Source organism: Coregonus lavaretus (genome assembly GCF_964263955.1).
Source record: "Coregonus lavaretus genome assembly, chromosome: 22".
Taxonomy (NCBI): domain Eukaryota; kingdom Metazoa; phylum Chordata; class Actinopteri; order Salmoniformes; family Salmonidae; genus Coregonus; species Coregonus lavaretus.
In genome coordinates this window covers 426,522-452,926 of record NC_140009.1, presented here as the reverse complement: position 1 = coordinate 452,926, position 26,405 = coordinate 426,522, and the positions used below count along the sequence as shown (strand labels likewise).

Here is a 26,405-nt window from a genome sequence, read left to right as displayed (position 1 = left end):
GTCACCATGGAAACAGCGTCAGGTGAGGTAACCATGGAGACAGTCATACTGGTGAGGTCACCATGGAAATGAGACAGACCCACTAGTGACTAGCTGGCCCGTGACCCTGGTAATGCCATCTGGTTAGCATACTCCTGGTAATGCCATCTCCTAGACACATGCGGCCAACACCTGGTTAGCTTACTCCTACTGCTGATGTTAAATACACACATTCAGACAGGCTTTGGACCCCTAGACATAGTGGGAGTAGACTTATTGGAAGGCTGGCTGATTGGTTTGTTAACAGTACTCACAGTGATCTGCACGGCAAGCAGCCCCTCTCCTGCATCCTTGGCGTCGATGGTGAACTCGACGGGCAGAGAGGCGGGCACTCCGGTGGTGTTGAGACCGGGGCCGCTGGCCCGCACCTTACTGGCATCATGGGTAGGCAACACCTTCACCTTGTAGGGACTAGAGAATAGCAGAACTGTGTGAAGCTGAAGCCCCCATTTTTCACATAACAGGGAGGGAAAAGTATTTGATCCCCATGCTGATTTTGTATGTTTGCCACACTGACAAAGACATGATCAGTCTATAATTTTAATGGTAGGTTTATTTGAACAGTGAGAGACAGAATAACAACAAAACATTCCAGAAAAGCACATGTCAAAAATGTTATTAATTGATTTGCATTTTAAAAGAGGGAAATAAATATTTGACCCCCCTCAATCAGAAAGATTTCTGGCTCCCAGGTGTCTTTTATACAGGTAACGAGCTGAGAATAGGAGCACACTCTTAAAGGGAGTGCTCCTAATCTCAGTTTGTTACCTGTATAAAAAGACCTGTCCACAGAAGCAATCAATCAGATTCCAAACTCTCCACCATGGCCAAGACCAAAGAGCTCTCCAAGGATGTCAGGGACAAGATTGTAGACCTACACAAGGCTGGAATGGGCTACAAGACCATCGCCAAGCAGCTTGGTGAGAAGGTGACAACAGTTGGTGCGATTATTCGCAAATGGAAGAAACACAAAATAACTGTCAATCTCCCTCTGCCTGGGGCTCTATGCAAGATCTCACCTCGTGGAGTTGCAATGATCATGAGAACGGTGAGGAATCAGCCCAGAACTACGCGGGAGGATCTTGTCAGTGATCTCAAGGCAGCTGGGACCATAGTCACCAAGAAAACAATTGGTAACACACTACGCCGTGAAGGACTGAAATCCTGCAGCGCCCGCAAGGTCCCCCTGCTCAAGAAAGCACATATACAGGCCCGTCTGAAGTTTGCCATTGAACATCTGAATGATTCAGAGGAGAACTGGGTGAAAGTGTTGTGGTCAGATGAGACCAAAATCGAGCTCTTTGGCATCAACTCAACTCGCCGTGTTTGGAGGAGGAGGAATGCTGCCTATGACCCCAAGAACACCATCCCCACTGTCAAACATGGAGGTGGAAACATTATGCTTTGGGGGTGTTTTTCTGCTAAGGGGACAGGACAACTTCACCGCATCAAAGGGACGATGGACGGGGCCATGTACTGTCAAATCTTGAGTGAGAACCTCCTTCCCTCAGCCAGGGCATTGAAAATGGGTCGTGGATGGGTATTCCAGCATGACAATGACCCAAAATACAGGGCCAAGGCAACAAAGGAGTGGTTCAAGAAGAGGCACATTAAGGTCCTGGAGTGGTCTAGCCAGTCTCCAGACCTTAATCCAATAGAAAATCTGTGGAGGGAGCTGAAGGTTCGAGTTGCCAAACGTCAGCCTCGAAACCTTAATGACTTGGAGAAGATCTGCAAAGAGGAGTGGGACAAAATCCCTCCTGAGATGTGTGCAAACCTGGTGGCCAACTACAAGAAACATCTGACCTCTGTGATTGCCAACAAGGGTTTTGCCACCAAGTACTAAGTCATGTTTTGCAGAGGGGTCAAATACTTATTTCCCTCATTAAAATGCAAATCAATTCATAACATTTTTGACATGCGCTTTTCTGGATTTTTTTGTTGTTATTCTGTCTCTCACTGTTCAAATAAACCTACCATTAAAATTATAGACTGATCATTTCTTTGTCAGTGGGCAAACATACAAAATCAGCAGGGGATCAAATACTTTTTTCCCTCACTGTATGTATGTATGTATGTATGTATGTATGTATGTATGTATGTATGTATGTATGTATGTATGTATGTATGTATGTATGTATGTATGTATGTATGTATGTATGTATGTATGTATGTATGTATGTATGTGACTCGTTTGAGGAAACTAGGCGTATGTCGCACATCCCTATTTCACAGGAGCGGTATTTGAACGTAAAAATTTTTTTTATCAAAATGCGTTTTTTGGCAGAAATGCCTTCTGCAATATATTAACTTTCATGTGCCTTAACAAACTTGTATTCTATCCATAAATGCGAATAAAATGGTTATATTACGAGTTGGTTTAGCCACAGAAAGACAGGAACCTTCCCGCTAGCCATGATTGGCTGAGATAATGTATGGGCTGGACATGCCGGGAGATGAGTTTGGATTGGTCTGCCATGTAGCACGCTTCTGTCTATAACGTGATCCGTTCAGTATGTGTTGACTGTCCTTTCTACCGCACTGTTTTTGAAAGATATAACGTTAGCCATCGGGATCTACAAAAGTTTTGTTACTTTTCTCAACAACATTGATGCCCTGAATTTCTGAATTTAGCAGGCGCTATCGACAGATCCGTTGGAAAAAAGTGATGGGCTATTTACTGCACACGCCACGGTCAGTGTGAACCGGAGTGACTTGACAACGCCAAACACGATGTAAAGTTTGCTACAAACAAAACAGAGTTAAATGGTTCCAGTCTGCCGTGAAGCATTCATCCATTGGGGCGGCAGGTAGCTTAGTGGTTAAGAGCGTTGTGCCAGTAACCGAAAGGTCGCTGGTTCTAATCCCCAAGCCAACTAGGTGAAAAATCTGTCGATGTGCCCTTGAGCAAGGCACTTAACCCTAATTGCTCCTGTAAGTCGCTCCGGGTATACGGGTTAGAGTCTAGCTACATTTTCAGATATGTTTCTAATTTAGTCAGAAAGTCATTTTTATCGCAAGTTAAAGCGTACTGTTAGTTAGCTAGCAAACGTTAGCTGTATGATCTGTGTAGTAATATTATTTGAATCAGAAACCCATTTGCATTGCTAGTTATAGCCTAATGTTAGCTAGCCAACACTGAACCTAGTTTGTTAGCTTTAGCTACCTGCAGATTCACACTACAGCTATGACAATGTTTATATTGGTAGTAGTATGAGTTGGGATTATGCCGGTTCATTGTTTAGCTAGCTACAGTAGCTAGCTACCTACATGTCTAAACAAAAAAGACTCCACTTCGGCCAGATCATTACATGACCCATCAAGTTACCCAGATCATTACATGACCCATCAAGTTAGCCAGATGATTACATGACCCATCAAGTTACCCAGATGATTACATGACCCATCAAGTTACCCAGATGATTACATGACCCATCAAGTTACCCAGATCATTACATGACCCATCAAGTTACCCAGATCATTACATGACCCATCAAGTTACCCAGATCATTACATGACCCAGCAAGTTACCCAGATCATTACATGACCCATCAAGTTACCCAGATGATTACATGACCCATCAAGTTACCCAGATGATTACATGACCCATCAAGTTACCCAGATCATTACATGACCCATCAAGTTACCCAGATCATTACATGACCCATCAAGTTACCCAGATCATTACATGACCCAGCAAGTTACCCAGATCATTACATGACCCATCAAGTTACCCAGATCATTACATGACCCATCAAGTTAGCCAGATCATTACATGACCCATCAAGTTACCCAGATCATTACATGACCCATCAAGTTAGCCAGGTGATTACATGACCCATCAAATTAGCCAGGTGATTACATGACCCATCAAGTTACCCAGATGATTACACGACCCATCAAGTTACCCAGATCATTACATGACCCATCAAGTTACCCAGATCATTACATGACCCATCAAGTTACCCAGATCATTACATGACCCATCAAGTTACCCAGATCATTACATGACCCATCAAGTTACCCAGATCATTACATGACCCATCAAGTTACCCAGATCATTACATGACCCATCAAGTTACCCAGATCATTACATGACCCATCAAGTTAGCCAGATGATTCCATGACCCATCAAGTTACCCAGATGATTCCATGACCCATCAAGTTACCCAGATCATTACATGACCCATCAAGTTACCCAGATCATTACATGACCCATCAAGTTACCCAGATCATTACATGACCCATCAAGTTACCCAGATCATTACATGACCCAGCAAGTTACCCAGATCATTACATGACCCATCAAGTTACCCAGATCATTACATGACCCATCAAGTTAGCCAGATCATTACATGACCCATCAAGTTACCCAGATCATTACATGACCCATCAAGTTAGCCAGGTGATTACATGACCCATCAAATTAGCCAGGTGATTACATGACCCATCAAGTTACCCAGATGATTACACGACCCATCAAGTTACCCAGATGATTACACGACCCATCAAGTTACCCAGATGATTACACGACCCATCAAGTTAGCCAGGTGATTACATGACCCATCAAGTTAGCCAGGTGATTACATGACCCATCAAATTAGCCAGGTGATTACATGACCCATCAAGTTACCCAGATGATTACACGACCCATCAAGTTACCCAGATCATTACATGACCCATCAAGTTACCCAGATGATTACATGACCCATCAAGTTACCCAGATGATTACATGACCCATCAAGTTACCCAGATCATTACATGACCCATCAAGTTAGCCAGATCATTACATGACCCATCAAGTTAGCCAGATGATTACATGACCCATCAAGTTAGCCAGGTGATTACATGACCCATCAAGTTAGCCAGATGATTACATGACCCATCAAGTTACCCAGATGATTACATGACCCATCAAGTTACCCAGGTGTGTCTGGGGGTGATTACGGCCATCTATTGTATCTCATGAACATGTGTACAGTGTCTAGACCAGGGGTGTCAAACGTCCGGCCCGCGGGCCGGATCAGGCCCGCAAACGGGTTTAATAATAATAAAAAAATATAATAATAATTTTGTAAAGTATAAAAATGCGCTGCAATTTTTCAATAAAATAAACTGCTGTTCCAATTGCGTCCACTGGATGGCGCAATAGCAATTGTGTTAAGCAAGCAAACTGTTTATACCGGGGCAGAGCAAGTAGGTCAAGCACGTGCAGCCAATGAGCTACTTTGTTTTGCCCGCGATATTTATTACGGCTTCTACTTTTAACATTATGTGCTTTGGCACCCTCATTGCCCCAATATGTCTCTGTCAAAAAAGAGAAAAGTGGACGCAGAGTGCAGAGTGTTCCAAGAAAAATGGTAATCCTATTTATGCTGACAGAATATAACCTTCGTCGTCACTATGTGAGTCTTCATGCCGACAAATATGACAACTTTCAAGGACAGCGGAGATGAGAGAAGGTGAATGAACTGTTGGCGGGTCTGAAGAAACAGCAGTCTGTGTTTACTCACAGCCGAGACATCAGTGACGCTGCAGTGAAAGCTAGCTACCTCATTGCTAATGAAATCGCAGTGGCTTCAAAACCATTTAGTGAGGGTGAATTTGTAAAAACATGCATGATGAAGGCAGCGGAGATTGTGTGCCCTGAAAAGCGGCAGGCTTTTGCAAATATCAGCCTGACAAGAAACACAGTTGCAGACAGGATTTCCGATCTTTCAGTGGATTTGGACAGCCAGTTGAAGCAAAAAGTAAAGTAATTTATTGCGTTTTCGGTTGCAATTGATGAAAGCACGGACATTACAGATGTTGCACAACTGGCCATTTTTTCATCCGCGGAGTTGATGACACATTGACCGTCACCGAGGAGTTCGTGGAGTTGGTGCCGATGACAGATACAACGACAGCAGCTGATATTTTTACCGCACTCGTCGGCGCGCTGGACAGGGTCGGAGTGGACTGGTCCCGCGCTGTCAGCCTGGCTACAGATGGTGCGCCCTCAATGATCGGGAAAAAAGCAGGCGTTGTGACAAAGTTCAGAGAGAAAGTGCAATCTGCAAATGGAGGACGTGATTTTTTGACTTTTCACTGTATTTTGCACCAGGAGGCTTTGTGTTGCAAGTCATTAAAGATGGATAACGTCATGAAGGTGGTCATCCAAACTGTTAATTTCATCCGATCCAGAAGCCTGAATCACCGTCAGTTTGACAGCCTTCTCAGAGAGAAAGACCACATCTATGGCCTGCCATACCACACTGAGGTAAGATGGTTAAGCCGAGGTGCTGTGCTGAGGCGTTTCTTTGATTTACGAGAAGAAATTGAACAGTTCATGGAAGAAAAGGGCAAACCAGTGTTAGAATTTCATTCCGCAGAATGGATGCAGGACCTTGCATTTATGGTGGATGTTACAGAGCACCTGAATAACTTGAACAAACAGCTGCAAGGGCGCAACAAAGTTGTCACGCAGTATTATGACAGCATACGTTCTTTCAAGTTGAAGCTGTCATTGTGGGAGACGCAACTTGCCGGTGGTGATGCAGCTCACTTCCCCTGTCTGAAAAATGTGTGTGCGACCCAACATGGGGCAGACATGAAGCGGTTCAAAGATAAATAACGGGACTGTTACGGGAATTTGAGCAACGCTTTCAGATTTATGTTTATATGTTTTTATGTTGATGTGCTATTGTTTTTAATTGATTTTATTTTATTTGTATATTTAACCTATTCTTGACTCTGTGGTTCTTGCACTTGTTTGGGGAACAGGATTTCATTATTTTTATCTACATTTCTGCCTGAGAAATGACACCCTGATATAGTTCTGTGATCTGTGATATACTTCTGTGAATCACTGAGGCGTTGTGTGTTTGTGTGTTCTTTGTCCTCAGAACTTTCAAATAACTTGAGGTGTTTTATGATTAATAGTGATGTTGTGCTTTTGGACACTGTCCTCAGGCTCCAGCTTTATGTTTATATGTTTTTATGTTGATGTGCTATTGTTTTTAATTGATTTTATTTTATTTGTATATTTAACCTATTCTTGACTCTGTGGTTCTTGCACTTGTTTGGGGAACAGGATTTCATTATTTTTATCTACATTTCTGCCTGAGAAATGACACCCTGATATAGTTCTGTGATCTGTGAAACAGTTCTGTTAATCACTGAGGCATTGTGTGTTTGTGTGTTCTTTTTCTTTAGAATTTTCAAATAAACTTGACGTGTTTTATGATTAATAGTGATGTTGTGCTTGTACTATTTTGGACACACTGTCCTCAGGCTCCAGCTTTATGTTGTATGTTGATCGTATTAAAACAAAGAAAACAATCTGAAGTTGTTGTTTTTAAGTTATATACACCATGATTTTTCCGGTCCGGCCCACTTGGGAATAGATTTTCCTCCATGTGGCCCCTGAGCTAAAATGAGTTTGACACCCCTGATCTAGACAATAGTGACCCATCCACTCAGCTAGATGTGGCTGGGGGGTGATTATAGCCTCTCTTTCACATGACCCATCAATTTAGACAAGTGTGTCTGCGTAAGCATCATCTAATAATGATAAAATATTTATACTATATTTTTATCTGGACACTTTCTGTTTTTGATATTGATACTATGCAAGTAACCACTTCCCTGTACCGTTTACACCTTCTATCTCCTGTGACAAATCAACTTTGCACAAGTGTGTGTGTTACCTGCGTGGGATGTCTTGGTCAGCGTACAGTACGTTGATAGAGTAAGGTCCCTCTCTGGTGGGGATGTAGTTCACTGTGTGAGTCTGGTCTCCATTATCCACACACTCTACTGGCTCCACCACACCTACACACACACACACACACACACACACACACACACACCACACACAGAGAAACCAGAGTTGGACACATGAACCAAAAGTTATAGAATCAAAGAGAAGGCTCGTACACACACACACACACACACACCTTTGGGTCCTTGTACTCGGACTTGCAGAGGGGCGACTCCTGCTTTAGAGGCGTCCACGGTGAAGGCCTGTGGAATGTTGGCACGCACGTTGGTTCCAAGCCCCACCCCTTGGCACTTCACCTTAGAACTGTCCACAGTGTCGCTGACAGGAACCTGGAATGGACTGCCTAAAAATGGAGCGAGAGATGTGGGAGGGGGGGACAGAGAGAGAGGAGAGACGGAGAGAGCGAGAGAGCGTGGGTTTAGTGTATACCGTACTAGTTCTTTATTATCACAGATTGGGAAGCTCACTAGCTAGCGTCACAATTTAAATACACAATACAACGTACCAGCATGCGTGTACAGTTGAAGTCGGAAGTTTACATACACCTTAGCCAAATACATTTAAACTCAGTTTTTCACAATTCCTGACATTTAATCCTAGTAAAAATTCCCTGTCTTAGGTCAGTTAGGATCACCACTTTATTTTAAGAATGTGAAATGTCAGAATAATAGTAGAGATAGATTTCAGCTTTTATTTATTTTATCACATTCCCAGTGGGTCAGAAGTTTACATACACTCAATTAGTATTTGGTAGCATTGCCTTTAAATTGTTTAACTTGGGTCAAACGTTTCGGGTAGCCTTCCACAAGCTTCCCACAATAAGTTGGGTGAATTTTGGCCCATTCCTCCTGACAGAGCTGGTGTAGCTGAGTCAGGTTTGTAGGCCTCCTTGCTCGCACACGCTTTTTCAGTTCTGCCCAGACATTTTCTATAGGATTGAGGTCAGGGCTTTGTGATGGCCTCTCCAATACCTTGACTTTGTTGTCCTTAAGCCATTTTGCCACAACTTTGGAAGTATGCTTGGGGTCATTGTCCATTTGGAAGACCCATTTGCGACCAAGCTTTAACTTCCTGACTGATGTCTTGAGATGTTGCTTCAATATATCCACATAATTTTCCTTCCTCATGATGCCATCTATTTTGCAAAGTGCACCAGTCCCTCCTGCAGCAAAGCACCCCCACAGCATGATGCTGCCACCCCCGTGCTTCACGGTTGGGATGGTGTTCTTCGGCTTGCAAGCAACCCCCTTTTTCCTCCAAACATAACAATAGTCATTATGGCCAAACAGTTCTATTGTTGTTTCATCAGACCAGAGGACATTTCTCCAAAAAGTACGATCTTTGTCCCCATGTGCAGTTGCAAACCGTAGTCTGGCTTTTTTATGGCGGTTTTGGAGCAGTGGTTTCTTGCTTGCTGAGCGGCCTTTCAGGTTATGTCGATATAGGACTCGTTTTACTGTGGATGTAGATACTTTTGTACTGGTTTCCTCCAGCATCTACACAAGGTCCTTTGCTGTTGTTCTGGGATTGATTTGCACTTTCCGCACCAAAGTACGTTCATCTCTAGGAGACAGAACGCGTCTCCTTCCTGAGCGGTATGACGGCTGCGTGGTCCCATGGTGTTTATACTTGCGTACTATTGTTTGTACAGATGAACGTGGTACCTTCAGGCGTTTGGAAATTGCTCCCAAGGATGAACCAGACTTGTGGAGGTCTACACATTTTTTTCTGAGGTCTTGGCTGATTTCTTTTGATTTTCCCATGATGTCAAGCAAAGAGGCACTGAGTTTGAAGGTAGGCCTTGAAATACATCCACAGGTACACCTCCAATTGACTCAAATGATGTCAAATTAGCCTATTAGAAGCTTCTAAAGCCATGACATAATTTTCTGGAATTTTCCAAGCTGTTTAAAGGCCCAGTCAACTTAGTGTATGTAAACTTCTGACCCACTGGAATTGTGATACAGTGAATTATAAGTGAAATAATCTGTCTGTAAACAATTGTTGGAAAAATTACTTGTCATGCACAAAGTAGATGTCCTAACCGACTTGCTAAAACTATAGTTTGTTAACAAGAAATTTGTGGAGTGCAGTTTTAATGACTCCATCTTAAGTGTATGTAAACTTCCGACTTCAACTGTATGTGTGTGCATCCGTACCAGCAATGGGCTGTCCTCCGTAGGTGATGTTGAGGTTATATGTTCCAGCCTCGTAGGGAACGTACTCCACGCTGCAGCTGCCATCTTTGTTGTCGGTGCAGGACATCTTCGCCTCCGATGGGCCCTCTACAGCCAGACCCAGTCCTCCTGTACCCGCACCACTACGAGAGAGAGAGAGAGAGACAGATCATCATACTAACCAGGTTTCCATTCACTTTTTATACAAGTAAAGTACATGTCGGCCTCATGGAAACAGCAAATTTGTCAGTAAACTTTCTAAAATGTTCACGAAACAAAATATGCTAGTCAAGATGGAATCTTTTCGTGTTGGTAAAATTTGTCATGTGAGAAATGGAGGTGGAAACACTTGATATAATAACCATCATGCTGTGGGATTATTCTGGTGACATCTGTGGAATATTAGGTAAATAGTCATTGAGGAATTCAGTGAGGTAGTTAGTGAGGTAGTCAATGGGATAGTCAGTGAGGTAGTCAGCAAGGTAGTCAGACGGGTAGTCAGTCGGGTAGTTAGTGAGGTAGTCAGCAAGGTAGTCAGGGGGTAGTCAGTGGGGTAGTCAGTGGGGTAGTCAGTGGGGTAGTCAGTGGGGTAGTCAGTGGGGTAGTCAGTCGGGTAGTCAGTGAGGTAGTTAGTGAGGTAGTCAATGGGATAGTCAGTGAGGTAGTCAGCAAGGTAGTCAGACGGGTAGTCAGTCGGGTAGTTAGTGGGGTAGTCAGCAAGGTAGTCAGTGGGGTAGTCAGTGGGGTAGTCAGTGGGGTAGTCAGTGAGGTAGTCAGTGAGGTAGTCAGTGGGGTAGTCAGTGCGGTGGTCAGTGAGGTAGTCAGTCGGGTAGTCAGTGGGGTGGTCAGTGGGGTGGTCAGTGAGGTAGTCAGTGGGGTAGTCAGTGGGGTAGTCAGTGGGGTAGTCAGTGGGGTAGTCAGTGGGGTAGTCAGTGGGGTAGTCAGTGGGGTAGTCAGTGGGGTAGTCAGTGGGGAGTCAGTGGGTAGTCAGTGGGGTAGTCAGTGAGGTAGTCAGTCGGGTAGTCAGTGAGGTAGTCAGTCGGGTAGTCAGTGAGGTAGTCAGACATGATGATTGATGCTTGGCTGCTGTTAAATAACAATGATGTAGCTTTTGTCCATAATAATCTCATCATGTAGTCTAAACCCACACTGTATCTGGGAGCTGTTGGCTAGCGTGCACGTGCCAAGACCAGTGGGCACATTCGCTATGTAACAACACCATCAGTAGAGTTCAAAATGATGGAAACACATTTAACTTGTGTTTTTATTTGGTACATGGGAATTCAAACAAAAATGTCTTTTTATGTGCACTGTGTCAACACACAGCCTTTTATCCTCAACAAGTCAGTTTAATGGAAACATCTCTGGTGGGAAAATGTGCATATAGCTTTTTTGCGGATTTCAGGATATTCGCATGAAAATCTGTCGCCAATTGGATAGAAACCTAGCCTCTGACAAGGTAGTGTCTCGTGTGTGTGTTTGTGTGTGTGTGTGTGCGCGCGCATGTGGTGTGTGTCTGTCGTACCGGGTCTCCACGGTGAACTTGTTGGCTTTGTTGGTGATGCCACTGTCCAAGCCTGGTCCATGTGCACGTACCCGCCCCGGGTCGCAACCCTCCGTCACGGCCACACGGAACGGACTATTGGGAACCGGAGACTCATCATACGCCACCTTTACACAGTGGGGACCTGGACAGACAACATACAGAATCACTACACAGTGGGGACCTGGACAGACAACATACAGAATCATCACTCATTCTGGACAACACACAGGCATTATGGTGTCTGGACAGAGTCTGGACAGTCTGTATTGATAGATTAATTATTAAATGACTAATTATTACACCCTGAAACTGTGTGAAATGTGTTAGAATGTGTGAGTGTAGGACCAGTAAAGACTATGACATTGAGCTACTATTTAGCAATGTGAGTAAGAGTTAGGCCAGACAACAAAGGACAAGGAGAGCTGGCTACAGACAACTGAGAAACCAAGATAAAGAGGCCTCCCAATTTAGGGAGGAGAGAGACTGTTAGGCTTTTTAAGGAGTATGAAATATGGTGCAGGATATTGTGAGGACGGCGATAACTAAGGAATGTATGTATGTGTGTATGTATGTATGTATGTATGTATGTATGTATGTATGTATGTATGTATGTATGTATGTATGTATGTATGTATGTATGTATGTATGTATGTATGTCTGTGTGTGTATGCATGTGCGTGCGCGTGTGTGTGTGTGTGTGTGTGTGTGTGTGTGTATGTATGTATGTATGTATGTATGTATGTATGTCTGTGTGTGTGTGTATGTATGTATGTATGTATGTATGTATGTATGTATGTATGTCTGTGTATGTATGTATGTATGTATGTCTGTGTGTGTGTGTATGTATGTATGTATGTATGTATGTATGTATGTATGTATGTCTGTGTGTGTGTGTATGCATGTGCGTGCGCGTGTGTGTGTGTATGTATGTGTGTATGTATGTATGTATGTATGTATGTATGTATGTATGTATGTATGTATGTATGTATGTATGTATGTCTGTGTGTGTGTGTATGCATGTGCGTGCGCGTGTGTGTGTGTGTGTGTGTGTGTGTGTGTGTGTGTGTGTGTGTGTGTGTGTGTGTGTGTATGCATGCATGTGTGTGTGTGTGTGTATGCATGTGTGTGTGTATGCGTGTGTGTGTGTGTGTGTGTGCTGATGGTCAGGAGAACAGTTTTAAAGTGGAAAACTACAGCCCGCCTACAGAGGGGAGGGATTTTTTTATGACGTGTGAGTATAAAAGATGGACTCTGAAATTGTGATGGCAGAATTCTCAATGAATAAATCTGGGACTCTGTCCGTTTCTTAAATCCAAAAGACTTACAACCTTTTGGGAGACGCAGAGACACTGAAATAGTTTGTTAAATAATTCACCTAACATGTATATATTATGGTGTCTGGACACAGTATGGACAGTCTGTATATACAGGGAGGGAAAAAAGTATTTGATCCCCTGCTGATTTTGTACGTTTGCCCACTGACAAAGAAATGATCAGTCTATAATTTGAATGGTAGGTTTATTTGAACAGTGAGAGACAGAATAACAACAAAAAAATCCAGAAAAACGCATGTCAAAAATGTTATCAATTGATTTGCATTTTAAATGAGGGAAATAAGTATTTCTCTACTCTACTCATCTTCATAGGGAGAGTACTAGATAGCGTACTAACTCACCCTCTTCATAGGGAGAGTACTAGGTAGCGTACTAACTCACCCTCTTCATAGGGAGAGTACTAGGTAGCGTACTAACTCACCCTCTTCGTAGGGAGAGTACTAGATAGCGTACTAACTCACCCTCTTCATAGGGAGAGTACTAGATAGCGTACTAACTCACCCTCTTCATAGGGAGAGTACTAGGTAGCGTACTAACTCACCCTCTTCGTAGGGAGAGTACCAGATAGTGTACTAACTCACCCTCTTCATAGGGAGAGTACTAGGTAGCGTACTAACTCACCCTCTTCATAGGGAGAGTACTAGGTAGCGTACTAACTCACCCTCTTCATAGGGAGAGTACTAGGTAGCGTACTAACTCACCCTCTTCGTAGGGAGAGTACTAGATAGTGTACTAACTCACCCTCTTCATAGGGAGAGTACTAGGTAGCGTACTAACTCACCCTCTTCGTAGGGAGTGTACTAGGTAGCGTACTAACTCACCCTCTTCATAGGGAGAGTACTAGGTAGCGTACTAACTCACCCTCTTCGTAGGGAGTGTACTAGATAGCGTACTAACTCACCCTCTTCGTAGGGAGTGTACTAGGTAGTGTACTAACTCACCCTCTTCGTAGGGAGAGTACTAGATAGCGTACTAACTCACCCTCTTCATAGGGAGAGTACTAGATAGCGTACTAACTCACCCTCTTCGTAGGGAGTGTACTAGGTAGCGTACTAACTCACCCTCTTCATAGGGAGAGTACTAGGTAGCGTACTAACTCACCCTCTTCGTAGGAAGTGTACTAGATAGCGTACTAACTCACCCTCTTCGTAGGGAGTGTACTAGGTAGTGTACTAACTCACCCTCTTCGTAGGGAGTGTACTAGATAGCGTACTAACTCACCCTCTTCGTAGGGAGTGTACTAGGTAGTGTACTAACTCACCCTCTTCATAGGGAGTGTACTAGATAGCGTACTAACTCACCCTCTTCATAGGGAGAGTACTAGGTAGCGTACTAACTCACCCTCTTCGTAGGGAGAGTACTAGGTAGCGTACTAACTCACCCTCTTCGTAGGGAGTGTACTAGGTAGTGTACTAACTCACCCTCTTCATAGGGAGAGTACTAGATAGCGTACTAACTCACCCTCTTCGTAGGGAGAGTACTAGATAGCGTACTAACTCACCCTCTTCGTAGGGAGAGTACTAGGTAGCGTACTAACTCACCCTCTTCGTAGGGAGAGTACTAGGTAGCGTACTAACTCACCCTCTTCGTAGGGAGTGTACTAGGTAGTGTACTAACTCACCCTCTTCGTAGGGAGTGTACTAGATAGCGTACTAACTCACCCTCTTCGTAGGGAGAGTACTAGGTAGCGTACTAACTCACCCTCTTCGTAGGGAGAGTACTAGATAGCGTACTAACTCACCCTCTTCGTAGGGAGAGTACTAGGTAGCGTACTAACTCACCCTCTTCGTAGGGAGAGTACTAGGTAGCGTACTAACTCACCCTCTTCGTAGGGAGTGTACTAGGTAGTGTACTAACTCACCCTCTTCGTAGGGAGTGTACTAGATAGCGTACTAACTCACCCTCTTCGTAGGGAGAGTACTAGATAGCGTACTAACTCACCCTCTTCGTAGGGAGAGTACTAGATAGTGTACTAGGTAGCGTACCAACTCACCCTCTTCGTAGGGAGAGTACTAGATAGCGTACTAACTCACCCTCTTCGTAGGGAGAGTACTAGATAGCGTACTGATAGCGTACTAACTCACCCTCTTCGTAGGGAGAGTACTAGGTAGCGTACTAACTCACCCTCTTCATAGGGAGAGTACTAGGTAGCGTACTAACTCACCCTCTTCATAGGGAGAGTACTAGGTAGCGTACTAACTCACCCTCTTCATAGGGAGAGTACTAGATAGCGTACTAACTCACCCTCTTCGTAGGGAGTGTACTCTACGTTGTAGGTTCCGTCACAGCGGTCGGTGATGACAGCGTCGGTAACGGCTCCAGATGGGTTCTGGATCACTGTCTTGATGTGGTTCCCTCCCGTCTGGTTCAGAGCTCGGGCGTCTACCGTGAAGTCTGTGGTCGCCTCGCGGAACACGCCTAGAACACAAAACACAGGCTAAGAACACATCTAGAGCACAGGCCAAGAACACGCCTAGAACACAAAACACAGGCTAAGAACACATCTAGAGCACAGGCCAAGAACACGCCTAGAACACAAAACACAGGCTAAGAACACGCCTAGCAAGGTTATTATATACAATGAAAACTATAACGAAAACTAATCATGAAAAAACAATTTAGCAAACTGAAATAAAATATTTAACAAACCCATTTGAAAAACTAAAACCATTATCTTTGAATCCAAAACTAATTAAAATAAAATAACAACCATCATGAATTATGTTTAGTGTGAGCTTATTTTAATTTTTATAAAATGCTGCCAGGAGATAGCGATGTTTCAAATAGGCCTATCTTGAGCATCTATCACTAGCTAACAGGGAAGAAATCCACTAAGTAGCTACCCTAGCCAAAGGCCACCATACGTTCTGTCCCGAACACTAAAACTAAATAAGATAAGAAAATGAAAGAAATATTTGTATAACACTAAAACTAACAAATCAGTTCTGAAAATAACAAACTAAACTACAAATAAAAATAATAGAAATACAAATAAATATAAAACCACAAAACTATAATAACCTTGACGCCTAGAACACAGAACATACAGCAAGAACAAACTCTGACCTTTGCCCTCCACTCCCGGTCCGAACACGCGGACTCCGCTGGCGTCGACGGCCGGCTCCACGGTGAGGCGGGCGGGGAAGTTGGGTACATCCTGCCCCCCATAGCGGATGGTGAGGGTGTATGAGCCGGGGCACAGGGGGATGTAGGTGATGGTGTAGGTTCCGTCTCCATTGTCCTGGATGTGGACCTCTGCCTCTGTTCCGCTGTCACTGATGATCTCTATGGTCAGCTCAGCCGGACCCGCGTTGGTACAGTCCACCACAAACTCCCCTGTCTCTCCCATCTTGGCACGCTCCAACCCTGGGCCAGAACACTTCACCTGACAGATAGGGGGGGAACAGGAAGTAATTAATTGTACTGTGAACACTACGCTGTATCCTGTGCATATGACAAATAAACTTGGATTTGTTTTGATATTAAAGGTCTAGTCAAAGCTCAAGTCATTTGAACTAGGGTTAGGGGTCAGGGGTCAGGGGTCAGGGGTCATGTTTACCTTGGTGGCATCAGTGGGGGGGTAGGCGGTGGGTTTGAAAGGGGATCCTGGGATCGGAGCGCCGTCATAGGTCAGCTCCACCTGGTATGGCCCCGCTTCTCGAGGGATAAACTTCACCTGACTGGTCTCTGGTTTAAGCCCCGCTTCCACCTGAATAATTATAATATTACTTTTATTTGTATAGCACATTTCATAAATAGTTTGAGCCCAAAGTGTTAAACAATGAACATAGAGTTGGGATAAATAACTGTGTTGAAACAGTGCAAATCAATCAATCTCAGTACCTTGCTGGTGACCGTGAATGGTTGGTTGATTAATTGATTTTCCTACCTTGCAGGTGACCGGTTTCCCAGCGGGCCCTGTAACCTTAGCCGCCACCTTCCCCTGACCTCCTGCTCCCTTGGACTTCACGGTCACTTCCTGGTCCTTACCCACCGTTATCTCTACAGAGAGACAGGAAGAGAGAATGCTTAGAAACCATTCAACTTTACTGCAATGATAAGACGGTCTGCTAAGTTACTGAAATGTTTTTAAAAAAGGGGCAAGCTGGGATAAAACTGTTATGGATAAACAGAAAGAGAGGGAAGATAAAAACTGTCTCCAGGCTGCTAGACGGCAGTATAGCAGGGTAGACGGCAGTATAGCCGGCAGTATAGCAGGGTAGACGGCAGTATAGCAGGGTAGATAGTAGTGATATAGTATATACAGTATGTAGTGTAGATAGTAGCTATATATATATATATATATATATATATATATATATATATATATATATATATATATATATATATATATATATATATATATATATATATATATATATATATATATATATATATATATATATATATATATATATATATACACACACACACACATATACATACATACACACACACTGCTCAAAAAAATTAAGGGAACACTTAAACAACACAATGTAACTCCAAGTCAATCACACTTCTGTGAAATCAAACTGTCCACTTAGGAAGCAACACTGATTGACAATACATTTCACATGCTGTTGTGCAAATGGAATAGACAACAGGTGGAAATTATAGGCAATTAGCAAGACACCCCCAATAAAGGACTGGTTTTGCAGGTGGTGACCACAGACCACTTCTCAGTTCCTATGCTTCCTGGCTGATGTTTTGGTCACTTTTGAATGCTGGCGGTGCTTTCACTCTAGTGGTAGCATGAGACGGAGTCTACAACCCACACAAGTGGCTCAGGTAGTGCAGCTCATCCAGGATGGCACATCAATGCGAGCTGTGGCAAGAAGGTTTGCTGTGTCTGTCAGCGTAGTGTCCAGAGCATGGAGGCGCTACCAGGAGACAGGCCAGTACATCAGGAGACGTGGAGGAGGCCGTAGGAGGGCAAGAACCCAGCAGCAGGACTCCTACCTCCGCCTTTGTGCAAGGAGGAGCACTGCCAGAGCCCTGCAAAATGACCTCCAGCAGGCCACAAATGTGCATGTGTCTGCTCAAACGGTCAGAAACAGACTCCATGAGGGTGGTATGAGGGCCGGACGTCCACAGGTGGGGGTTGTGCTTACAGCCCAACACCGTGCAGGACGTTTGGCATTTGCCAGAGAACACCAAGATTGGCAAATTCGCCACTGGCGCCCTGTGCTCTTCACAGATGAAAGCAGGTTCACACTGAGCACATGTGACAGACGTGACAGAGTCTGGAGACGCCGTGGAGAACGTTCTGCTGCCTGCAACATCCTCCAGCATGACCGGTTTGGCGGTGGGTCAGTCATGGTGTGGGGTGGCATTTCTTTGGGGAGCCGCACAGCCCTCCATGTGCTCGCCAGAGGTAGCCTGACTGCCATTAGGTACCGAGATGAGATCCTCAGACCCCTTGTGAGACCATATGCTGGTCCGGTTGGCCCTGGGTTCCTCCTAATGCAAGACAATGCTAGACCTCATGTGGCTGGAGTGTGTCAGCAGTTCCTGCAAGAGGAAGGCATTGATGCTATGGACTGGCCCGCCCGTTCCCCAGACCTGAATCCATTTGAGCACATCTGGGACATCATGTCTCACTCCATCCACCAACGCCACGTTGCACCACAGACTGTCCAGGAGTTGGCGGATGCTTTAGTCCAGGTCTGGGAGGAGATCCCTCAGGAGACCATCCGCCACCTCATCAGGAGCATGCCCAGGCATTGTAGGGAGGTCATACAGGCACGTGGAGGCCACACACACTACTGAGCCTCATTTTGACTTGTTTTAAGGACATTACATCAAAGTTGGATCAGCCTGTAGTGTGGTTTTCCACTTTAATTTTGAGTGTGACTCCAAATCCAGACCTCCATGGGTTGATACATTTGATTTCCATTGATAATTTTTGTGTGATTTTGTTGTCAGCACATTCAAAGAAAAAAGTATTTAATAAGATTATTTCATTCATTCAGATCTAGGATGTGTTATTTTAGTGTTCCCTTTTTTTTTTTGAGCAGTGTATATCACCATCTACACTACATACTATAGATACTATATCACCATCTACACTACATACTATAGATACTATATCACCATCTACACTACATACTATAGATACTATATCACCATCTACACTACATACTATAGATACTATATCACCATCTACACTACATACTATAGATACTATATCACCATCTACACTACATACTATAGATACTATATCACCATCTACACTACATACTATAGATACTATATCACCATCTACACTACATACTATAGATACTATATCACCATCTACACTACATACTATAGATACTATATCACCATCTACACTACATACTATAGATACTATATCACCATCTACACTACATACTATAGATACTATATCACCATCTACACTACATACTATAGATACTATATCACCATCTACACTACATACTATAGATACTATATCACCATCTACACTACATACTATAGATACTATATCACCATCTACACTACATACTATAGATACTATATCACCATCTACACTACATACTATAGATACTATATCACCATCTACACTACATACTATAGATACTATATCACCATCTACACTACATACTATAGATACTATATCACCATCTACACTACATACTATAGATACTATATCACCATCTACACTACATACTATAGATACTATATCACCATCTACACTACATACTATAGATACTATATCACCATCTACACTACATACTATAGATACTATATCACCATCTACACTACATACTATAGATACTATATCACCATCTACACTACATACTATAGATACTATATCACCATCTACACTACATACTATAGATACTATATCACCATCTACACTACATACTATAGATACTATATCACCATCTACACTACATACTATAGATACTATATCACCATCTACACTACATACTATAGATACTATATCACCATCTACACTACATACTATAGATACTATATCACCATCTACACTACATACTATAGATACTATATCACCATCTACACTACATACTATAGATACTATATCACCATCTACACTACATACTATAGATACTATATCACCATCTACACTACATACTATAGATACTATATCACCATCTACACTACATACTATAGATACTATATCACCATCTACACTACATACTATAGATACTATATCACCATCTACACTACATACTATAGATACTATATCACCATCTACACTACATACTATAGATACTATATCACCATCTACACTACATACTATAGATACTATATCACCATCTACACTACATACTATAGATACTATATCACCATCTACACTACATACTATAGATACTATATCACCATCTACACTACATACTATAGATACTATATCACCATCTACACTACATACTATAGATACTATATCACCATCTACACTACATACTATAGATACTATATCACCATCTACACTACATACTATAGATACTATATCACCATCTACACTACATACTATAGATACTATATCACCATCTACACTACATACTATAGATACTATATCACCATCTACACTACATACTATAGATACTATATCACCATCTACACTACATACTATAGATACTATATCACCATCTACACTACATACTATAGATACTATATCACCATCTACACTACATACTATAGATACTATATCACCATCTACACTACATACTATAGATACTATATCACCATCTATCTATACTATATACTTTACTGTTTCGTGTACATACTGTCTCCCAGTCCATCCACTTGTATCTTGCTGAGGTCAAGGCTTGGCGCCACGGGGATGGAGAAGGGACTCTTGGGAACAGAATCTCCTCCGTAGGTGACGGCCACTCCCAGAGGGCCCTGCTGGACGGGGGTGTACTTGACCGTGTGGGTGTTGTCGTGGTTGTTGATGATCTCAACGTCCTTAACTGCCTCTCCTTTAGCCGGGCCGGAGAACACAGCGTCCAGCTTGGCTTTACCTGCAGCCTTGGTGTTTACTGTGAAGTGGGTCGGCTTGGTCAACTCCACACCTGGAGAGGTTAGGAGTGAGAGGGAGGAGACCAAGGAAGGATTAGGCTAATTTTTACTTCCTGTCTTTCGCGGCTTTTGACCAGCCCCAACTTTTCACTTAAAACAGTGTATGCTTGTTTAGCGTGTGCAGGGTAGTGTGTGTGTGTGTCTCACCACTGCGGTTGAGTCCTGGTCCCTCAGCCTTGACCTTGCTGGCGTCGTGTGACGGGTCAACTTTGATCCTGATGGGAGTCATGGGGATGGTCTGGAACACAGAGGAGAGGTGTCACAAAAACACTATCAAGGAAGAAGTCATCCAAAATATTAACAGGCGCTGGACTACTGTATATGTATATACACACAGACTCTACCCACCTGGTCAGCGAACAGCACCATGATGGTGTAACTACCAGCACCTGGCGGGGTGTATTTAACGGTAAACGTGTCGTTGTCGTTTCTGATGATGTCGAAGTCGATGTCTGCCTCTGCCGGTCCCACCACACCTGGAGAGCACTTTATACCTATACTGATGTCCCCTGGGGCACGCACACACACACACACAGATATCAGCTGGACAATGACATGGCAAAGATACCAGTGAGATTGAACCGGAAGACAGTGGGGCGATTTAGCGTATGGACCTATAATATAATATTTGACAAGATTTTTACAGTGCATTCGGAAAGTATTCAGACCCCTTGACTTTTTCCACATTAATTTCTGTTACATTACAGGGACTATGGTGGTCTGCTTGAAACATGTAGCTATTACAGACTGGGTCAGGGAGAGGTTGGAAATGTCAGTTAAGACACTTGCCAGCTGGTCAGTGCATGCTGAGCACTACACTACTAGAGTAGCGTAACAGTCAGAGCGTAACAGTCAGAGCGTAACAGTCAGAGCGGAGCGAAACAGTCAGAGCGTGACAGTCAGAGCGTAGCGTAACAGTCAGAGCGTAGCGTAACAGTCAGAGCGTAGCGTAACAGTCAGAGCGTAGCGTAGCAGTCAGAGCGTAGCGTAGCAGTCAGAGCGTAGCGTAACAGTCAGAGCGTAGCGTAACAGTCAGAGCGTAGCGTAACAGTCAGAGCGTAACAGTCAGAGCGTAGCGTAACAGTCAGAGCGTAGCGTAACAGTCAGAGCGTAGCGTAACAGTCAGAGCGTAGCGTAACAGTCAGAGCGTAGCGTAACAGTCAGAGCGTAGCGTAACAGTCAGAGCGTAGCGTAACAGTCAGAGCGGAGCGTAACAGTCAGAGCGGAGCGTAACAGTCAGAGCGGAGCGTAACAGTCAGAGCGTAGCGTAACAGTCAGAGCGTAGCGTAACAGTCAGAGCGTAGCGTAACAGTCAGAGCGTAGCGTAACAGTCAGAGCGTAGCGTAACAGTCAGAGCGTAGCGTAACAGTCAGAGCGTAGCGTAACAGTCAGAGCGTAGCGTAACAGTCAGAGCGTAACAGTCAGAGCGTAGCGTAACAGTCAGAGCGTAACAGTCAGAGCGTAGCGTAACAGTCAGAGCGTAGCGTAACAGTCAGAGCGTAGCGTAACAGTCAGAGCGTAGCGTAACAGTCAGAGCGTAGCGTAACAGTCAGAGCGTAGCGTAACAGTCAGAGCGTAACAGTCAGAGCGTAGCGTAACAGTCAGAGCGTAGCGTGACAGTCAGAGCGTAGCGTAACAGTCAGAGCGTGACAGTCAGAGCGTAGCGTAACAGTCAGAGCGTGACAGTCAGAGCGTAGCGTAACAGTCAGAGCGTAGCGTAACAGTCAGAGCGTAGCGTAACAGTCAGAGCGTAACAGTCAGAGCGTAGCGTAACAGTCAGAGCGTAGCGTAACAGTCAGAGCGTAGCGTAACAGTCAGAGCGTAACAGTCAGAGCGTAGCGTAACAGTCAGAGCGTAGCGTAACAGTCAGAGCGTAACAGTCAGAGCGTAGCGTAACAGTCAGAGCGTAGCGTAACAGTCAGAGCGTAGCGTAACAGTCAGAGCGTAGCGTAACAGTCAGAGCGTAGCGTAACAGTCAGAGCGTAGCGTAACAGTCAGAGCGTAGCGTGACAGTCAGAGCGTAGCGTGACAGTCAGAGCGTAGCGTGACAGTAAGAGCGTAGCGTGACAGTCAGAGCGTAGCGTAACAGTCAGAGCGGAGCGTAACAGTCAGAGCGGAGCGTAACAGTCAGAGCGTAACAGTCAGAGCGTAGCGTAACAGTCAGAGCGTAGCGTAACAGTCAGAGCGTAGCGTGACAGTCAGAGCGTAGCGTGACAGTCAGAGCGTAGCGTGACAGTCAGAGCGTAGCGTGACAGTCAGAGCGTAGCGTAACAGTCAGAGCGTAACAGTCAGAGCGGAGCGTAACAGTCAGAGCGTAACAGTCAGAGCGTAGCGTAACAGTCAGAGCGTAGCGTAACAGTCAGAGCGTAGCGTAACAGTCAGAGCGTAGCGTAACAGTCAGAGCGTAGCGTAACAGTCAGAGCGTAGCGTAACAGTCAGAGCGTAGCGTAACAGTCAGAGCATAGCGTAACAGTCAGAGCGTGACAGTCAGAGCGTAGCGTAACAGTCAGAGCGTAACAGTCAGAGCGTAGCGTAACAGTCAGAGCGTAACAGTCAGAGCGTAGCGTAACAGTCAGAGCGTAGCGTGACAGTCAGAGCGTAGCGTGACAGTCAGAGCGTAGCGTGACAGTCAGAGCGTAGCGTAACAGTCAGAGCGTAACAGTCAGAGCGTAACAGTCAGAGCGTAGCGTAACAGTCAGAGCGTAGCGTAACAGTCAGAGCGTAGCGTAACAGTCAGAGCGTAGCGTAACAGTCAGAGCGTAGCGTAACAGTCAGAGCGTAGCGTAACAGTCAGAGCGTAGCGTAACAGTCAGAGCGTAGCGTAACAGTCAGAGCGTAACAGTCAGAGCGTAGCGTAACAGTCAGAGCGTAACAGTCAGAGCGTAGCGTGACAGTCAGAGCGTAGCGTGACAGTCAGAGCGTAGCGTAACAGTCAGAGCGTAACAGTCAGAGCGTAGCGTAACAGTCAGAGCGCAGCGTAACAGTCAGAGCGCAGCGTAACAGTCAGAGCGTAGCGTAACAGTCAGAGCGTAGCGTAACAGTCAGAGCGTAGCGTAACAGTCAGAGCGTAGCGTAACAGTCAGAGCGTAACAGTCAGAGCGCAGCGTAACAGTCAGAGCGTAGCGTAACAGTCAGAGCGTAGCGTAACAGTCAGAGCGTAACAGTCAGAGCGTAGCGTAACAGTCAGAGCGTAACAGTCAGAGCGGAGCGTAACAGTCAGAGCGTAGCGTAACAGTCAGAGCGTAACAGTCAGAGCGTAGCGTAACAGTCAGAGCGTAGCGTAACAGTCAGAGCGTAGCGTAACAGTCAGATCGTAGCGTAACAGTCAGAGCGTAGCGTAACAGTCAGAGCGTAGCGTAACAGTCAGAGCGTAGCGTAACAGTCAGAGCGTAACAGTCAGAGCGTAACAGTCAGAGCGTAGCGTAACAGTCAGAGCGTAGCGTAACAGTCAGAGCGTAGCGTAACAGTCAGAGCGTAGCGTAACAGTCAGAGCGTAGCGTAACAGTCAGAGCGTAGCGTAACAGTCAGAGCGTAACAGTCAGTCAGAGCGTAGCGTAACAGTCAGAGCGTAGCGTAACAGTCAGAGCGTAGCGTAACAGTCAGAGCGTAGCGTAACAGTCAGAGCGTAGCGTAACAGTCAGTCAGAGCGTAGCGTAACAGTCAGTCAGAGCGTAGCGTAACAGTCAGAGCGTAGGGTGACAGTCAGAGCGTAGGGTGACAGTCAGAGCGTAGGGTGACAGTCAGAGCGTAGGGTGACAGTCAGAGCGTAGGGTGACAGTCAGAGCGTAGGGTGACAGTCAGAGCGTAGGGTGACAGTCAGAGCGTAGGGTGACAGTCAGAGCGTAGGGTGACAGTCAGAGCGTAGGGTGACAGTCTTACCTTGTCCTGCCTCAGCACAGTCCACAGTGAAGGATGTTGGTTCAAAGGCCTTCAGACCCGTTTTAGCTACACCAGGACCTGACACCTTCACCTTGTTAGGGTGGCAGCCTGCCCCGATAGTCATCTACACACACAATGAGAAAACCATCAGGAAAGACAATGTTGGGGGACTGTCCCCATTTAGAGTGTGGGTGGGGGAGGGGCTGAAGTCCCCATTTAGAGTGTGGGTGGGGGAGGGGCTGAAGTCCCCATTTAGAGTGTGGGTGGGGGAGGGGCTGAAGTCCCCATTTAGAGTGTGGGTTGGGGGGGCTGAAGTCCCCATTTAGAGTGTGGGTGGGGGGGGCTGAAGTCCCCATTTAGAGTGTGGGTGGGGGGGGCTGAAGTCCCCATTTAGAGTGTGGGTGGGGGAGGGGCTGAAGTCCCCATTTAGAGTGTGGGTTGGGGGGGCTGAAGTCCCCATTTAGAGTGTGGGTGGGGGGGCTGAAGTCCCCATTTAGAGTGTGGGTGGGAGGGGCTGAAGTCCCCATTTAGAGTGTGGGTGGGAGGGGCTGAAGTCCCCATTTAGAGTGTGGGTGGGAGGGGCTCACCCTGAAAGGACTGTCCGGTATGTTGACTCCGCCCCAGGACGCCATGACGGTGTGTTTGAGGGGTTTCTTGGGGGTGTAACTGCAGGTGTACGTTCCATTACCGTTATCCTTCACCTGAACATCTACTGGGGTGCCCTCACCATCCTAGAGACAGAGAGAGAGACAGCGAGAGGGAGAGATGGTGAGAGAGAGAGAGAGCGAGAGCGAGAGAGAGATAGCGAGAGACAGTGAGAGATAGCGAGAGACAGTGAGAGATAGCGAGAGACAGTGAGAGATAGCGAGAGACAGTGAGAGATAGCGAGAGAGATAGCGAGAGAGAGAGACAGTGAGAGACCTGTAGTATCATTGTTAAACAGGCTGTGCATCATTCATCAGTTGGTTTGTCCTTCAGAGAATACGATGACAGTCTTGGCTACCACACATACACACCTCACACACACAGCCATGCAAACACACACACAGCCATGCAAACACACACACAGCCATGTGTTAGTCTACTCCCCACGTACCTGTGCCAGGATCTTGAGAGACGCTTTCCCTCCCAGCTTGGCGTCGACGGTGAACTCAGTCGGTTTCCCCACAGCCAGACCACTGCTCTGTAGACCTGGACCATACGCCTTCACCTGTACACAGCAAAGCCAGCGCATCAAACACAGGTTAGCAACTGGAGGGTTGCCGGTTCAAAACCCGGGTTTGACAGGGAAAATCTGGCTTGATGAGAGTCAGCCACTGAAGAGTTTCTGGTGCCTTCGAGCAAGGCTTAACCCCAGGGGAGCTACACTGGGGATCACCACATTTCAACCTTAAGTTATTAAGTAATCTTCATATTCTAAATCACAAACATACCTTATTAGTTTGGAGCAGCAGTGATTGAACGTACCTTATCAGGGTAGTAGTCCTTGTTTGGAGCAGCAGTGATTGAACGTACCTTATCAGGGTAGTAGTCCTTGTTTGGAGCAGCAGTGATTGAACGTACCTTATCAGGGTAGTAGTTCTTGTTTGGAGCAGCAGTGATTGAACGTACCTTATCAGGGT

The 26,405-nt window shown here is 45.1% G+C and overlaps 1 protein-coding gene across 1 annotated transcript in view; it reads right to left on the bottom strand.

Annotated features, from left to right (window-relative positions):
* The window catches only part of LOC311149451 (filamin-A-like), a 114,605-nt gene that overhangs the window by 28,555 nt on the left and 59,645 nt on the right, over window positions 1–26,405 (bottom strand). The window contains 16 exon segments of the mRNA XM_084186650.1: window positions 294–450; window positions 7,728–7,851; window positions 7,977–8,144; window positions 9,961–10,121; window positions 11,504–11,666; window positions 15,103–15,276; window positions 15,925–16,243; window positions 16,418–16,567; window positions 16,748–16,860; window positions 20,610–20,897; window positions 21,052–21,142; window positions 21,253–21,413; window positions 24,784–24,907; window positions 25,371–25,514; window positions 25,880–25,993; window positions 26,251–26,394. Of these exon segments, the coding sequence (XP_084042776.1) occupies window positions 294–450; window positions 7,728–7,851; window positions 7,977–8,144; window positions 9,961–10,121; window positions 11,504–11,666; window positions 15,103–15,276; window positions 15,925–16,243; window positions 16,418–16,567; window positions 16,748–16,860; window positions 20,610–20,897; window positions 21,052–21,142; window positions 21,253–21,413; window positions 24,784–24,907; window positions 25,371–25,514; window positions 25,880–25,993; window positions 26,251–26,394 (2,595 nt within the window).